Source organism: Barbatula barbatula (assembly GCF_947034865.1).
Source record: "Barbatula barbatula genome assembly, chromosome: 11".
Lineage (NCBI taxonomy): Eukaryota > Metazoa > Chordata > Actinopteri > Cypriniformes > Nemacheilidae > Barbatula > Barbatula barbatula.
The window spans coordinates 11549829-11568095 of record NC_136774.1 but is presented as its reverse complement, the minus strand read 5'-3'; the positions used below and the strand labels follow the sequence as shown (position 1 = coordinate 11568095).

The 18267-nt window shown below is 37.6% G+C and overlaps 1 protein-coding gene across 1 annotated transcript; it reads left to right on the top strand.

Annotated features, from left to right (window-relative positions):
- Window positions 1-90: 90 nt before the first annotated feature.
- On the top strand, window positions 91-15403 carry dok2 (docking protein 2). The gene is made up of 6 exons (XM_079468015.1): window positions 91-221; window positions 3167-3298; window positions 3471-3638; window positions 7916-8018; window positions 12994-13169; window positions 13525-15403. The coding sequence occupies exons 1-6, from the start codon at window positions 162-164 to the stop codon at window positions 14527-14529; spliced, it is 1644 nt and encodes a 547-aa protein (XP_079324141.1). The 5' UTR covers window positions 91-161; the 3' UTR covers window positions 14530-15403.
- Window positions 15404-18267: the final 2864 nt, after the last annotated feature.

Sequence of the window (18267 nt, the reverse complement as noted above, 5' to 3'; positions counted from 1 at the left end):
CAGAGTTCTGCAAAAAATGTGTGAACTCTTTTGGGCTCTACAGGAAGTACATATGGCGGAACTTGGAGAGCTTGTGTTGTCGTCACAAGCAAATTCAGCAGAAGTACTATGACACACTAGATGCAACAGTCTTTGGAGTCGATTCAGAGAAGTACAGTGAAATGGAGGAGGACATTCGAAAACGGGGTATACTCTATTTACAGCAGCAGAGGTTTGGGAAGGTAGGACAGGACATGCTTTACTTATGTTATGTTAACATCAAGATAAGTAAAAGTCATGTTTATTGTTTATCGGTAACTTATTATAGCAAGCAAAATGCAGTGCTACAACCAGAGGGTTAAAATCGATGGTCTCACTGTATTGTTCACACACTGCCTTACTTTAATAATTGCAAAGCGATGAAATCCACGAATGCTTGTTTAATCATTGTGTAGACGTGCTAAGACTGATGTTAAAGTCACAAAATGTACTGTTGCAAAACCCCACTTCTGTGTTTTCTGTGGAGCACAATTTTGTGCTACTTTGTCAAATTGCAGAACAAATCATATTCCTGACAGATAGATAGAATAAATGAGTTAAAAACATCAAAGAACGAGGGAAAAAACTAAAAGAAGAGCCAGGTATAAAAGTTGTAAATATGTATTTCACCACTTGGTGAACTATTGAATTGTTATCGGCCATGTTTGCATGAAGATCCAGAACTGAAGAATTATCAGTGACTGATATGGTGTATTTGTGTGTTTAATGTGACTTTTATTGCAGTTCACTGGGAAATAGTATTAAGAAAATAGTAAATACGTCTTTGAAAGATGATTTGCGCATTGTACTCCGGGCAATACATTCCAATTAGCAGCTTTCACTTTGTTTAATATGTTTGTTGGCTGTATTTGTGGACCATTTACAATATGAGAGAGATTGATGCATCATGTCAACTTGCTGGCAGTGTCATGAAATCTTCATGAACTATAAATGTGATCTGGTTATGTTCATATTCTCATCTAAAACCATTTTTTGTCTCATTTTGATTGTCACTCATAATATGCCACTTCTGCTATATGGGATTGCAGTAGAGCAGTGGTTCTCAAACTTTCCATATCAAGTACCAGCTTTAATAAAATGACTTGTTCCAAGTACCACCTAATGACCGCCATAGAAAATCATATGAATAAACACTTAAATGAATAGTGGAGCTGTGAATCTTTATCTTTACACCTCGTCCTCCAATTCTAATGTAGGCTGTTATTAATGATAACATGCATTTTATTTACGTGTTTTTTAATGTCGTTCAAGTTAGTCAGCAGTAATAGAGGACACAGAACACTTTTCTGCAGTGCACAGTAAACAGGGCTCTGTAAATGACTCTTATGGGGGATTTATTAGCTTCTAAGGGACTTGCAGAAACTTTACACACTTATCCCACGACTTTAACCACAACCTGCACAACACTGTGGATTTACAGCACTTTGTTCAAATGCTAACACACTGCTGTCAAAACTGTGAACCACACATTCAAAACAGAATAGATTTCAGCCTTGTGCCTTTCAAACACTGCTGGTTGCAGAGTAGAGCTCAGAAAGACTAATTTTGGAAATGGAACGAGGAAGACGGGTTCGTGGTGGGAGAAGGGTGGCAGGGAGAGGGCAGATGCGTGGAGGAAGACACAAAAGACACAGAGCTGTTATTTCAGATGAAATAAGGGCTTCACTTATAGACCCTGTCGTGGATCATGGTCTCTCATTGAGAGAGGAAGGGTTGAGGGTGCAACACAATCTGCAAAGATCCACAATGGCATCTGTAATGCCAATTTTCCATCATACAAACAGCTGAGATTTACATCCTTACAGTGAATGAAAACATTACAGGAATTTATTTTGTATTGCAATTACAGTATAGAATATTTACACAGATATATATGACAGTAAGTTTGACAAGTTTTTACAACAGGACCCAAAGGCCGGCCCCAACAAGAGGAAGAGGAGAAATATGACTTTGTATAAAGTCACTGAAATAGTTGAAACTGTAAAGATGAAAAGTTTGTATTTTCCGTATTGGTGTTTGATGCTTGTGTTTTTCCTCTCAGTGTGTTGTGAGTGACAGTGTGTGTTATCTCAGTGAGGGTTGTGTATTGTGTTTGGATGCACTGAGCCTGTTTTGAGCCGTGTGTTAAGAGTTGTGTAGCTTTGAATGAGTTTTGCAGGTGATGTGAACAGTTTAGCTCAGGTGACTGTTGGTAGCGCAGACTGTAGCTAGAGTTTTGCACATGTGACTCCAGTTGTGCTCACTGTCGTTTAGCAATCGAAAAAAACTGTAAAGACAAACAAGGTGAAAATAATATTTAACAGAAGATAAATAAATATACGTATACTTACACATCATGAGAACAGCTGTATATATAACAACCAGACCTAACTGCAGCGGTCTCTTCAAGTGTTTGACAGTTTGAGAACCATTGCTGTAGAGAATTGGCCCGTTGGCATAATTTAGAGGGTTTATGGAGTGCTGGAGTCATTAAAATGAGCTAATGTTAGCAATAGGATCAAGACTGTCTCATTGCAAAACCACAAAAAGTGTGCATCTGTAACAGTGCTGTTAAAAGCCATGAATTTGACCAGAATTGTGTGAATTTACTGGCTGAGGGAAATGTCAGTAATCAAATAGATCTCATCCCCCATTGACTCCCATAGTATTTTTTTCTCTACTATGGCAGTAAATGGGGGACGAGATCTGTTTGGTTACTGACATTCTTCCAAATATCTTCCTTGTGTTAAGCAGAACAAAGAAATGTATACAATTAATAAATTATGAACGATTTTTGGGTGAACTTTCCCTTTCAACGGTTAAGTTCATGCTCTTGTAACCAATATTAACATCAAATGATCTCAATGAACATTTAATATGCTTTGTGATTTGACACAGGATGGTGAAAGTAAATTGAAAGCAGAGAGCCATAGTAAAACTATTTATCTTCTTACTGCAAATTTTAAAGCCGTTGGTGTAAAACTCTATGACAAACTGTGAAATGCGCCTTTATTACTGTGGGAACACACACTCTGGGTATTTTTGTCACTTTGCATATGCCTTTTGACCACTTCCCATTTTAGGGTCAAAGAAAAGCTAACCATTTGACTGACAACACTGACGTTCATCTTGTTTTTCTCTGTTTCAGAAATGGCGAAAGGTCTGGTCCGTGCTATACAGAGAAAGCTCGTGCTCCATCTCGCGTCTCGAGTTCTTCGAGTTTAAGGATGGAACTGGGAACACCATTGAAAGAGCAAACCGCAAGCAGGAAAACAAAAAGGTGAGGATGAACGCAAGAAATAGGGATGCTCAGATTTCCCTCGCGCCGTGAACGTAAGAATTATTATTTATTACACAAACACAGAATATCTGGGATGTTCTAGAAGATTGAATGTAAGCATTTGATGGCTGATTGCTTGGAACAGTAATTCTTGAGTTTTATATCATTGCAGGTGATAAAGTTAAACGATTGCATTCGAGTGTCAGATGCTGATGTGGAAGGCTGTCCAAGGGACTGCGGACCGTTTTTGGTGGAGACGACTGAAAAGACATTTGTTTTTGCTGTCGAGACAGCTGAACTGGAGGATTGGATGCAGAAACTGTGTGAAATCGCTTTTCCGGTAACTAACACTGAGGGAATGATTCTGTTAAACATACTGTGCGATGACTTTCAGGGAGGTCAGTTCCAATTGAAAAAACTTTACATGTTGAGCTTGATCTCATCAAAGACAAGTTAGACAAACAACTTATACAAAGTTTTCGCAATATTTTTGCGATATGTTTATCATATTTGGACAGTTCTTATGTGCTGTACATTTTCCGTCCAACAAGAAGGCTAAGGAAAATTGATAAAAAGGAATACTATGAGCTTATTGGTCAAACTGTCTGTGAAAACCAGGCAAAGGTCTTAAAGGGACGGTTCACCCCAAAATGAAGATTTTGTCATGAATTACTCACTCTAATTGGTCCAAACCTGTCTACTGTATACAGAAAGATATTTGGATGAATGCTTGTAACCAAAAAGTTCTTTGCCACCATTGACTAACATAGTAGGATAAATGACAATGGTAGTCAAAAGTGCCCCAGAACTGTTTTTTACTGCTTCACATTCTTCAAAATATCTCCTTTCGTAATTTTTCCTACCATGGAAGTCAATGGGGTCTAGGAAATGTTATCTTTCTCTGTGTTCAACCTTACGAAGACATGTACACAGGTTTGGAACAATTCAAAGCATTCATTCAAAGCATTTTTTGGGTGAACTATCACTTTAATTTGATTCTGAGATAACAAACGTTTGATTTCAGCCATAAATTTTACTATGATTTCAATCATTGTCATGGCCTTCCTCTGTTAATATGAAATATATTTAGGTTATATTTTTACAGAATGTTATTTGAAAAAGAACAGGAGGATGGATAACCGCACACTCAAAAAGTCTACGAAGACACTGTTTATATAATTATATATTTTTTATTTTAAAAATTGCATGGTGCAAGAGGTGCAAAGTGGAAGTGAATTAAAATAGACACAAGCAAACATTTCAGCACATCTCTTTCTTCAGTGCTCACATTGCAAACAACATTCATCCGTTTTAAGTAGGTCAGCAAAAGACAATAAGCTGGATTCAATTATCACAGGTGAACCTCAATTGTCACAAGTTAAATTCCAAGAAAGTCTAATCAATTATAAATAGCAAGTATGACAAACGTAAAATTCAAAGAATGGTTAAACAAATACAACAGAGAGAAAGTGTTATCTGCAATGGCAATGATCAAAATAACTACAAAACAAGTGCAAAAACAACTACAATAAACTATAGAGTTCTAGTTCTTAATTTATGGCCTCAAGGAACAAAGACTTACCTTCTTAAGCCTTCTTCTTATCTCTATCTCCACCTCTTCTATGAGGTAAAATCCTCTCGCTGCCAAGGAACTTCATGTCATTCAAAGAATGAGTTGACTTAAAGTGACAAGAATGATGTTATTTACATTATTTAGGATAATTTAATGTAGAAACCTGAGTGACATTTTGAAAATGATGACTTTTTGTGGTCACAGATATATTTTACCTTTATTCGCAAAATTTGCACGCTGAATTTCACTATACAAAACCACAAATGTTCCTTTTTTTGAGCTGTTATGGCCTAACATGTCCTCTGACACATTGCAACAGTCTATAGCGCTTTCGTTCAAGTTTCCAGGCCATTTCATAATCGTGGCAACATCACCTTTGTACTCCGTGATGAGTATGATGTTATTTTACCGTAAAGACACACTGAAAAAATATATGACTTTAAACTAACTTAATTCAATTATGGACAGTGGTTACACACAACATGAATATGTATCTCTACTCAAAACTTAATGTATGATGAACTAAACTGAACTGAGTAAACTTAAACCATCCAGATAATGTCCAAATAAATTGAATCAATTAAGTTCATCCTATTAAAAGTAGAAATAATTTGATTCCATTATACGGAACCACTGTCTATAAATGAATTAAGTTAGTTTAAGGAAAAATAATTATTTTCTGATATACAGTAGCTCTTATTTTTAACACACACTAAATAATCTGAATATAGCTCTTATTGTTAGGAGTTAGCCAGAAGTTGGCTTTGTTACACTTACAGCATACCCCAAGTACTTGCTTTTTTATTAAAGCAACTTAAAATCTGGTTAGCATCAAATATTATTTAAAATGTAAACATTTAGTTATGCCAAAGCATTACTGTTTTTGTCCGTTTAACACAATGCAATTGTGTTTGAAAATAAAACCTTATACAATTGTGTTAAAACAAAATGAATTGTTTAAATAAAGCGAACAGTCGTAAAATAATCTTTGAGTGCAGCTTGGCAGCCTCATACTGAAGTTTGTACTGGAATCGAATTAAAGCGACTTTCCACCATTTCTAGTCACATCAGCAGCCGTAAAATGTCTCTCTCGATGCTGATCAGAAACCTGCAAGTATTTGTGCTTTGACGCTGTGACTCGCTGTGCGTAGGCATTCTCATCCTGCTCTTGTTAATGCGAGTGCAGAGAAGAGCTTTTATTTTCGATGAGTTTTGTCAGAAATGTTACTTACTGTACAGCATAGAAAATCAGTCTGTGGGGAAGTGTGCATTTCTATCTGATGGCTCTAATGGTGTTTTTGCGTTGTGGGTGACAGCAATAATTAAAATAAAGGAAGTCAAGTAACCTAAATGGATGCTAGAGATGTATGTAACATCTCATCGGGCAGTCGCAACTGGCAGAACCTCGGTCTTGCTCAGCTCTGGCCATGAGTCAAAGTAAATTTGTTGTGACACTACACGAGGTAGAAGAAGATCCAGTTAGTGACCCCACTGTTTTTGTGCGGTGCTTTGCGATCTGTGTTGTCCGATTTACCTCTGTGGGCAAAGAAAATTTAATATTTATGTGACAGAAGAACCCTCACAAGTAAGAAATAAAGAGTTATTTTGGACTAGCTGTATTTCAACCTGTCGTAGAACATGCGTTTTTATTCGGCTGTGCACTGAAAGGATGACAGTGAGCAACTCATTGACAACAGGATGCATTTCCAAAAACAGCTTACTTTGGATTTTCATTCTTAAGAACATTGAGGATTTTTTTAAACTCCTTTAGCCTAACCGATAAAACCGGGACATGTTCACATTTTATATCTTATGAAACTACTGCTCCAGGTAAATCAGGACTGTTGCTCACCGTGGTAATATGAGGCATATGCAAATCGCTCAACTGTTGTGACAAAACAATGCATTAAAGATTGAAATTCTGTCATCATTTAGGGCCGATTCATATTTTGCGTCTTTTGAGCATGCAGGTTTATTATTTTAATTGTACAGATGCGGTTGGCGCGTGCAAAGAGGTAGCCACGCGGTCAAATATTTCTAGCCACATCCAGATGGAAATAGTTCGACTTTCAAATGCTTGAGTTTTTCATGCGGTTTTAGACGCAAAATGTGAATCGCCTCTTACTTACTCTGACGTTCTGGGGCACTATTGACTACCACAGTAGTTCCTAAATATAATAGTCAAGAGTGTCCCAGAATCGTTTGGATACAAATATTTTCCAAATATCTTTCTTTGTGTCCAGCATAACAATAAACTTTAGACAAGTTTGGAACAACTTGATGGAGAGTAAATGATGACAGAATTTGAAACTATCCATTGAAAGAAAGAGAAACCCTCATGCAATCTGAAGTTAATGTGACTTCCTTATTCTTTTCTTTTAAACTGGACATTAGTGCGAGAGAACTATTTCTTTGTTTATTTGATGATTGTTACATTGCATTCATGTAAAAATTGAAGACACCATCAAAATTCAATAGTTCACGCATGTCTTGACTAGTTTTATTAACTAACTTTCTAAACATATTGTTCTGCTTCACAAGACATTTATGAACCTACCAGAGTCATATTGGTTACTTTTATGATGCATGGATGTGCTTTTTGGAGGTGTTCGTCCCACCTGATGCTCTTTTTGTTGTAAACTGCTAAAATGTCCAAATCAAAATCATCCTGATGTCCATTCTGGGTGTTTCAAGGTCATTACTTCATGACTCAAAAGTCAAAAGATCAAAGATCTCATCTCTAATCGTGGTCTTTCATTGTAAGAAGATTTTTTTCCTGTTTTTCATCTCTCAGACACAAATGATAATAATCACATAATTTCATACAACAATCCAGGGTCTTTCATTTCTGACAGTGGTCTGTTTTTTATATTGTCCAGTTGTTCCTCTACGATTTAGTAAGTTTGAATTGTTAAGTCTTGTTTATCTTATTTACAGATTCTGTTCTGTAACTTTATTGCAACCGGTGCCATGATCTTACTGCAGGTGTAATTGTGAATGTTTTTGTGTCTTGACAAAGCTGCAGTGTGTTTCTCATGTTACAGATGAGCTGGACAGAGAAGGGAGCAGTGAGAGGAAACAGTTTACAAGCTGAATCTGATGATGTCACGATGGCAGACAACACCCTTTACTGCAGCAGAGAAAGCGGTAAGACACAAAATAGATAATTCCATTGCAACAAAATTGTCACAAAAGAAGCAGGTCGAAACTGACCGGTTGGTGTTTATCATGAAAAGGTCAATGAGACTTCTAATTGCGCTAGCTTCTGTTGAAATACACACAGACAGAAAGTACAGCCAATAATGTAGATAAGTAAACTCCTCCGTAACTGCTTATTTTATTTGCTTGACACATACGGTGCTGCTACTTCTGAGAATGTAGAACAAACTTCTTCATTTAGCTACTACGTGGTGGAAAATTGTGGCCTATCTGTGTGTTCTTGTGGTGGAAATATGTCACACAAGTGTCCACCTATCTGCATAAATGCGCAACATCCTGCTGTTCTTCAAGATAATTAACTAATCGCTCTGACCTTCTTAATATCAATCTCTTATTTTATACTGGCAGATATGTGAGATCTTAAAAGGGAAATTTGGGATCTTATCAAAATTCAACGCTTATTTTCGAGTAGCTTTTTGGTTAGGTGTGGGATGAATCAGCCGAATCAGAACGAATGACCTCAATGGTGACGCCACCTCATCATTGCACAGTATTTTAGTGCGCAAACCATCGTATTCACCAACCGTCCTATTGTGGTTTAAAAAGACACTTACAGCCTTTCTATTTAATGCGGAATTATAGGTGGTTCACATTAGCATTGCATGAAAGTATGGGGTAAATCAAGTTCTTGTGATTTACATTTTCCTCTGATCATGGTAGAAGTGATTCATATAAATGATGATAAAATGATGGAGAGCAGTGTAGCTGGCATTGCATTTTAAAGAGCCAGATCGGGTACTTGTAGAAAGAAACACGAAAAATAGTTATGCCTATAAAATGGTTAAGACAAAGTTTTTAGCACACACTGTGGCTCGAGGCACACATGACAACTGAGAAATAATAGATAGGGATTACACATTTACTATATATCGTATATCACCGATGATAACACAGAAACAATAGAGTCTTCTCAGCTACTTCAAAGACCGTTTGAATGAAACCCTGTTTGTGATAATGTGTGATTATGTTACTATATACTTACATTCAGAAGTAGCATTTAAACAATCTTATTATACTAGTTAGCTTATAGATTTCTGCGAAATGTCTGTGTCAGCTCTGGCATTCAGTTTTTTTTCTGTTTCCTCTCTGAAGCATGGCAGGATTGGGGAGTTCAGATCTAGTTTCAATTTAAATGTCGGAAGACCTTGTTCTGTCACGCGACAGCAGATGTAACAGGATGCACAATAAATTACATGTTCAGAAAAAGAATGAAAAACTACATCTGTATTTGGTTTTAAATGTTAATGGATGACTTCAGGGTAATATCATTTTGAAAGAAACACAAAGTACATTTACGCTTTTATTCAAAATGACTCATGATGCATTCAAGGTTTAAAATTTTTGGTTGCACAGTATGTGCATTTATTTATATGTACTTCATACATGTAGAACAGGATTAAAATGTAGTGCTCATTCTAACGCGATGTGACAACACACGGCTTGTTCTAATGGGTTTGTCGTGTTGCGCCGCATCCAGGTTCAAATGCGTTTTATTCTCTTTTGTTGTGTTGCATTGTGCAGTTCCGTGCCCGTTGTAGTCACGGTGTTATAGTAAATTTCTTATCAGCATGTTTGTTTTCTGTGTTTCTAACCTATGATCTTTGCAGTGCTAATGGTCTAACAATTTATACCAAATATATTTTAAATCATTGAAACAATCATTGATAGATAAATGTCAACTGTATGTAGTTTACTACAACTAATGAGGAATAACACTATGCTACTCTATTGATAATCCCATAATTTTCAATGTAGTCAAATATAGATTAAGTGGAATGTATTCCATTACAGCTCAAAATAACTTAAACCCTTCAACGAGCTACTGTATCTGAGTTTTTTTTAAAGGGGCTAAAGAATAGGGACCCTATCGTACACCCGGTGTGAGTGTTTTTACGCCCATTTGTGCGCCCATGGGTGTGCTGGTCTAAAAAGAGGTGTGTTTAGGTACATTGTTGGTAAATCATAATGAAATGAAAATAGACTGCGCCATAGACCAACTAAAACTAGTCTTAAGGAAATGGCGCATTATGTTTTTGGTTATTTAAAGAGCGTGTTAGTAATATAAGCCTATAGGCGGGTACACAGCGCTCGTAAATTCTGCTTATTACATACAGAGGGACACACGTGCAGCAGCACACAAACATGCCAAATATTTTAAAAAAAATTTACTACAATGTAAGAGATTTTTATTGTGTGGATAACGATAAAAAATCCGGCTTGTCCTGTAGATGGTCTGCTCTTGCGCTTTAACCTCGCGCATGAACAGATATGTTTCCTCTCTGGAGAAGCTGCCGGTCTTTGCTCTTGCAATTTCCACTGTGTAAATAGAAATTCTGCCATGGCGCAAACGCAACTGGCTCTTAAAGGGAATGGGAGATGAGACTCTGATTGGTTTACTGCATGTTTTGCCCACAGCACACCCATGACTCATTGAATTACATTAAAATGACTCAACAGTTATTGATTCTTTGCCGAGGTCTACCGGAAGTTATGTTTGAGCCACACGACGTTTGTTTATGTTGTTGCCATTGACATTTTCTAATAGGAGGTTGGGAAAGTTTCTCGGCCTTGTATTAACTTTATACTTGATCAGTAGTCTACGCCTACTGACATTCTGATCAGCAATCCCGATGCCATAGGAAATCCTTCCCCTTAGTTTATAGAGCCAAGGTTTTGCTTTTCTAACACAGTAAGGCTAGCAATATTGTTCCAATGGGACTGAGAATTGGTGTACAGATCTCTGGTTCTGACGATAGCATCATACTGTGAACATTCAATAATCCAGATGATGATACACTGCAATCTATGCTCACTCTTACATGTTAAAACACAAAAAAATTCATCATATCACACACCAATGGGCATCTGTGGAGAGGGTAATGCAATTTTATGGAGAGTTTGCTCATCTACAGAATACATCTAAAGGAGAAATTTGAGTTAAAATTATGAAAGAAATCTTGGACTTCTAAATGCACAAATTATTGAGTGAATTCAATTTAAATGTATCATGTTCAACCCACTTAAACTTGTAAACAAATACAATATATATTTTTATTGTGTGCTTTACAATAAAATGAAAGAAAAATAACGTTTATCTGACGTGCTTAAATATATTAGGTAATTGTACTTGATTTATCCATGGAATATAGCATACTTTAAAATATTTTGTGTAATATTGTTACCATATTGTTATAGTAAATATCACGTCATTTTTTACAGTCTACCTAGTAAGCACCTTGGGAAAGCACTGTATGTGTGATGCATTACTACTGTTTCTTATACAAAATAGTGACTATAATTTGTAATATAAATAATTGTAATAAATTAGAAATATGCAGAATAGACGCAATGGACCCGACAGTATATTTAAGCCAAATTAGTTATTTGCTCAAAATGCACCCTTACGGTTTGAAGAAAGAATTCTTAACTTCCTGGAGACAACAAACACCTGGAGGGGAGAACAAAAGAGTGTGAGAAAATGTTATGCAAATTAGGTCATGTGGAAAGTAACGTGGTAAAGAAATGGAAGGTGGGGGGCCCGAACCACAAAGCAGTTTTTTGTAATTTGATGCATGCCAATGTTGAATCTGAGTCGACATGAATCTAATTCTTGCTCGCTGACAGGATGTAAATGTGGAAATGCACAGAGACTCTTGTTACAGATCACACTAGTCTATATATTTTGTGGCGTCTCTGTTGTTGTTCTGCAGGAAGGAACTGTGTCATTCTTTCAATTGTGGAGTGTTTGCTTCTGTTTTAACAGCTGCAAACTGCAGCCGGCATTGTCTTTGCGATGGCACACTTCCTCTCGAAGAAGTTTAACTGCGGCTGGAATATCCACATGCTTCAAATGGAAAAGATACCTCCAAACCACATGGCTGTTTTTAAAATATTGTTTAATAAGTCTGCGATGTTTTATTTTGTAGCTTTTTAAAGCTCCACATATGCATTACATTTGTGCAAATTCATTCCCCGCACGATAACAATCTTAATAGGTCATTTCTTTGGTTCGAATAGCGTTAGAAAAGGTGGAAGGAGGAAATTTTGGGAATTTGAACAGTCATGTCTGGCCTCGTGTAGAGCATTTGCATGGCAAGCCTGCCAAAATACGAACCCACTGAAAACCAGCCAAATCTTTCTGAGCCACAGAGTTCACTCTGTAGTTCAGCAGCTACGAATGGGGTTTTGACCTTTCTACACTGAGAACAACTAATGAGATGCTTTCTTTCAGCCGTGTGCGCACAACCGTGAGAACTTGTGGGAAATACCAATTATAATGTGCACAACTTCACTTAAATTGAAATCCGGTCTGAATCATTGTACATATGCGAGAACGTAACCTCTGATACATACCATCTGCTCTAAAAAAGAGATTTTAAAACCGTATGCTTATTCTTTGAGGAAATTGTATTTCAATGAATAGTTCATCCGAAAATTTTAATTTTGTCTTTATTTACAAGAATGTGGGAAAGCAAACAGTTCTGGGGCACCATTTACTACCATAGAAGTTTTTTTACCGTAGTAGAAAATAGTGAATGTTGCAAACACTCTTCCAATTATCTTTCATTGTTTTCAGCAAAACAACAACACTTATACAGCTTTCGAACAACTTGAGGGTCAGTAAATGATGACAGACTTTTCATTTTTGGGTGAACGTACAGTATACTTGAATTATTACAGTTAGTAGCATGCTTTCATTTTTGTTTTTGTGCGGCATTATTTGTTGTAACCAATGATGTGCTTTTAAATAAAAAATTTTAATGGTTGTTAATTTTCGTCTTTTTAAAATAACAATGAAAGATGACACACGAGGACACCAAAGCCCACAAGTGTACAGAACGCAGTGCTCTTTTTTCATTTGAGAACTTTTCAGCCCTTGTGTTCTACTCTCTGTTGTCTTCAGCTATCAAAGACTTCAAGGTAACAGTAAGACGCACAGAGGCTTCTGAGAGATGTGGCCTGAAAGGATCGCTGTTGTTACGGACCGATTTCGATAGCCTTCGTTTGAAAGACCCTAAAACGGGAGAGGTTTTCTATTCCTGGCCCTACAAGTTCCTCCGGAGGTTCGGACGTGACAAGGTACGACCATCGATTTGATCCCTTACACAGTGTTCCAGTTTTAAGTTTTTTAGATTTAGGTCAGTTTGTTGTAATGTTTGTTATAATTTATGCAAAACATTCTAATGTATATTTTGAAACATACTTTCAGTAACTTTAAAAATAACTCCCGGGAATGGTTTTCATTGCAAATTATAAAGTGGCATCTGTTTTACTGTAATTGTAATGCACATTCTTGGTAAAAATATTTTTATATGAAAGTAATTCATGCTTCTTATATATAAAAAATTCACATTTTACAGTATTTTTTTAGTAAATTTACACAATTTATATAAGGGACAGTTAATTACATTGTCGTAAACTCTTGCACAAACAGGCAACATTCTCCTTCGAAGCTGGCCGAAGATGCGAATCAGGGGAGGGCAACCTAGAGTTCGACACAAAGCAGGGAAACGCTATCTTTCAATCAGTGGAGGCTGCCATCAATATACACAGAGCCACATTACCTCAAAAGCAGTTGTCGGGTGCAGAGCGAGAGCCTGTGCCCTCTATTCCTTGTTTGAAAGCTCCGGTGGACAACCCCAGCGTTTACAGTATGGTGTCCGAACATCAAATCAGGGAGATTCTCAAACAACAACAAAACCCCCAGCCCTCAAAACTTGAAGCCCCATCAGAAAAACTTCTAACTGGTGTTAAGAGTCTGAACCTGGACTCCAGACCTCCACCACGTAAAAGCCAGGTCAAGAACTTTAGAAGTTGCCCCTTGGTCAACACCGAGGATGAGACTTATTCCCGCGCCATGGCGCCAGCTCTGGATCGGGGCAGTCCCGGGGAGAGAAGAGATTCGAAGGACAGACGTTCCACATGCTCCAACCCTGAGGATTCTGACTACTCTTTGCCCTTCGACAGCATTGCCAAAAACGTCATGGCCGACATTTTGGCAGCATCTAATCCGCCGCCATCTATAGTAGAGCCAGGTTGTGAAAAAGAAAAGAAAAACTTTACAGAAAAAACAGAACCACTGTACGACAGTATAGATGAAACTGCCATTAGAACCCGTTACACTCATAAAGGCCATTCTCGCCCGACCTCATATAAAAGAGTGGAGCACATCTATGATGAACCCGAGGGTTGTGCTATGACCCCAGGTGGTCCTCCGTCACTCTATGATGAACCAGAGGAGGTCAAAGGTCATGCCTGGAAGATGCTTGGTACGGTGATGGATCCTAGCGGTCACGAGTACCCGTACAATGCTAGTGTGGATGACTATGCCGTTCCCAAACCTCCAAGGAGGGCCTTGCCGCCAGAGCAGGACAACGAGGAGGAGGACAGTTCACCATATGATAATATCATGGTGAAAGTAATACAAAAGAATAACTAAAGACTGTAATGATAACTGAGGAGAAGTATGAGAGAGTGAGTGAATGCATTCAATATTTAATCAGATAATGAGAATAATGGACAATACTCCAACAGCTGCGACCTGATACTGAACTGAAATTCATATGGGCCCATACTATTATCTCTATAGAATGGAAAAATCCACAACAAAACATGAATGTCTCATGGGGGGAATTCAGTAACGGTTATGTGTATTTTAGTCTAAAAACCGTATGATCATCTGCAACCAGGCACTGAAAATGAGTATATCAATGAAGTCATTTTCATTTGTTTTGGCAAAACGTTGCCTCCTTTTGTGTGAAAAATACATATTTTAAGAACATTATATATGTTTAGATACATCTAATACAAACATAGAATAAGTTATATGTATAGAGGGTGTGCATTTATGTCACTTTCCAATGTGAACATATCGAGACTCTCTCTTCTGGGTGGCAAAACAACCCAGCAAAATGGCTGAGGAGAAAAGGAGAAAATTGCAGCTGGACTCGACTGTGATCCTTACGATTTCGGCAAAGAGACAACACATCCAAACCCTTGATACTGCATGTCATGTTTTGTTACACTTACTCACTTAGGAGCCATTCACAAGCTTCTCCGTTCTTCCGAAGCGTTTGAGAGTTTGCGCTCTCCTGGTGTCTGCCGTTGCAATGCAACCATGGACCAAGCTTGCCGATTAGATGAGGAGGTATTTGCAAAGGCTTTATGGATAATATGCATTGAAAATACCTTGCATCTATATGTATTTATTCTGTGATTATCTGTGTCTCCATCTTCGCTGAGCTTTTCTATATTGCTCTACAAAAGTTACTCAAAATTATAAAAAAAACCAAAGAGGATATTGTTGTAACTAGAAAATAATAAATAAAAGTTTAAAAAAGCATTTTCTATTTCTTTAAATAATAATAAATGACATTTTGTCTTTGAAACTAATTTCAGACATTTAAGCATACAAGAGTTTCAAAGCTTGACCGGCAAATTGAAATCACTTTTGTAGGCAAAAATATAATTGTGCCAACATATTAATTTATTTTATTAAAAAACCAAACATTTATAAAAAAATATTTTTTAAATAAATTATTTGGACCAAATTATAAATGTAAAGCACGAGTCCAGCATGGATGGAAATTCCTTCAGTACTGTACAAACATGCTTCCCAGGTTGAGACCTCAAGAAGCTGGATGATCAAATGGGAAGTGTAAGATCTTACAAAAAACCCAGAAGCACATATGATTCTTATAGTTCCTTTTTTTCAGTAGGTCACTAAAACAACGTGACAATGACATGTGCATGTCATTCTTTGTGAATCCCCCCTCACGTGTCCTAATAGCGTCCGAGTGTATCCACTATGGCCTTTACTGTCTACAAAGTCATAGCTGATTTTATCTGCTTGTAAATTGAATAGTCATTTGGATTCAGTAGCTCACAAGCTGTTCACAAGCTCTCCTAGCCAATCTTCTCTTGTATTGTATGTGTCCTTATTTCAACAGGACTGTGATGGGAGCTCACATGGGTAATTAAAGTCCTGCAGATCTCACACACAATGGATGATGGCCATCACTTTATCCTCTGCTCGCTAATTGTGGAGAAGGGAGATCCGCAGCGCGCTGTGGTCTTATTCAGGGCAAACTCCGACTTTCCCTCTCACAGGCTTCCTATTTTGAGGAACACATGAATAATAATAACTTGACTTGCCGAAGAAAACTGGGGCACGGTTGGGATGCTGCCGGGCTTCCTGCCTGCCACTGTTCAAGAAACCCACACAGTCTTGACAATTCGAAGTCTCAACTTTTAAACACTTGATAGTTCTCATCCATTCATTTTCTGTTCTGTTCTTTTAACATTGAAATAATGTGATGTGCATAATCCTCTGCTTTACTACATGTACTTCAATGTGTGGTACTTCATTTACTGTATATAACCGGCTCACAGTTGAAAGAGTTCAGTAAATGTAAAACCTAAGTCACATTCTGGGTTGTTTTGTTTATTTCGTGAAACACAAAGAGAGTGATTTATAATAAAACCATAGATTGAACGTGAATGTTGACCAGAGGTGCAAGATTTCCAAAAAAGTGACATTTTACTTCAATTTGTGTGTTTAGCTGTCATGTTGCTTCGGATTATTTAGTGTACAATAGGGCGGCCATTTCCATAAAACCAAAAAGGTTTATGAAGGTAATCCCCTTAGCTATAGATGAGTCACTAAAGTGACACAACTTTCACTCCACACTCTATACTCCTGTATGACTGGGGATGCTTGACTGCATGATAGACATTACAAAGCTCTGCAGCGCAGATTTTGTCATCCTGAGTTGATGTTGCTTCTCGAAAAAAATGACCTAAGGGAGAAAGCACCTACAGCTCGTCGGTTACTTTTATGTTTTTCCGTGCTGGCATGTCGGTCAATGGGGGCTTTCACTTGATTACTAACGTCCACTTCACAGCGACATAGTAAGCAAAATCAATAAAAAGTGTCTCTACTGCTTTTTGATATAGATTTGTGCTCTTTTGTCCATTCCGGATTATATGAGGTCTGACGTTTCGGCATGTTAACGTTATGATGTGACGTAAGCCAGCAAGTGGACTCCACATCCACGTCGTGGAGGCTTGTTTACGTTTTCAACCAATGATATTTTAGATTTTTATTTGACACCGCTTTCAGCCAATCATTTGTTTGACCGGAGATACGGCGTATGACGCTATGCTGCTGCGTCCCAATAAAGGTTCTAGTGCAAGGTTTTTTTATAGCGCTTGATCCCCATCCACTTTCATTGTATAAACATTTCAACACAAATAGCTTTTAAAAAACATTCAAAAATTTTTTCACAGACGAAAAAATCATGTTAGTTTTGAATCACTTAAGGTTGAGTAAATGATGTCAGAATGGTAATTATTTGATATTCTGTTCATCGGCCCTTTAAATGCACATCATTTCCATCTTTGTAATTCAACTAGATACAGATCAAAACATACTGTAGTTACATAAAGTTATTTTCCACCATCAGACTGCAGAGTACGAGTGGACCTTCATACAGTACAATGTCAGTCTCTTGGAACAGATTTGAACAGTTGTGCAACTCATCAAGTTGGAGTAAACTGGTGCAGACTTCAGACGTCACGCCGTGCAGGCTGATGCACTTATTTCAGCTTTGAGAGACTGGTGTGAGATCAGCTCTTTGCTGAAATGCTGAAAAATATGAAAGCTCTGCTAAGGAAAAGATTCTATGGCCTAGTTCCTGGTTGTGTAAAATGGGTTGTTAAACACCGGGGGGCACTGTTTCTCCTCAACAGGGAATCTGTGTGATACTGCAGGGTTGGATTGATGGTGCTTGAGAATGAAAAGCTTCAGGGATGTTGATTTATAAAAATATATTTCTCTCTTATTGTTGCGCGGAAATCAAATCGAGTTGAGGTATTCAATGATATGTTTCAAATTATTAATGGAAAAAGTAAACCGAAACGTGCTCGGCGTGCCGCTGAATAAATATGCGCACTGCACGCTCATTTTAGGTGGAAATCATGAACCTCACGCCAAGATATGTTTCATGCCCACGACTCCTCTGAGCTAAACTTGACAGTAAGTCTGCGTGCACCTAATCTGATACATACAAGCCTCTTCCTGCCATTACAGTCTATATTTGCTTTGTGTCTCGGATCCATATGTGTCATATGTATGATGTGACACTGCAGATGCATTAGCTGCAAACACCTTTCATTT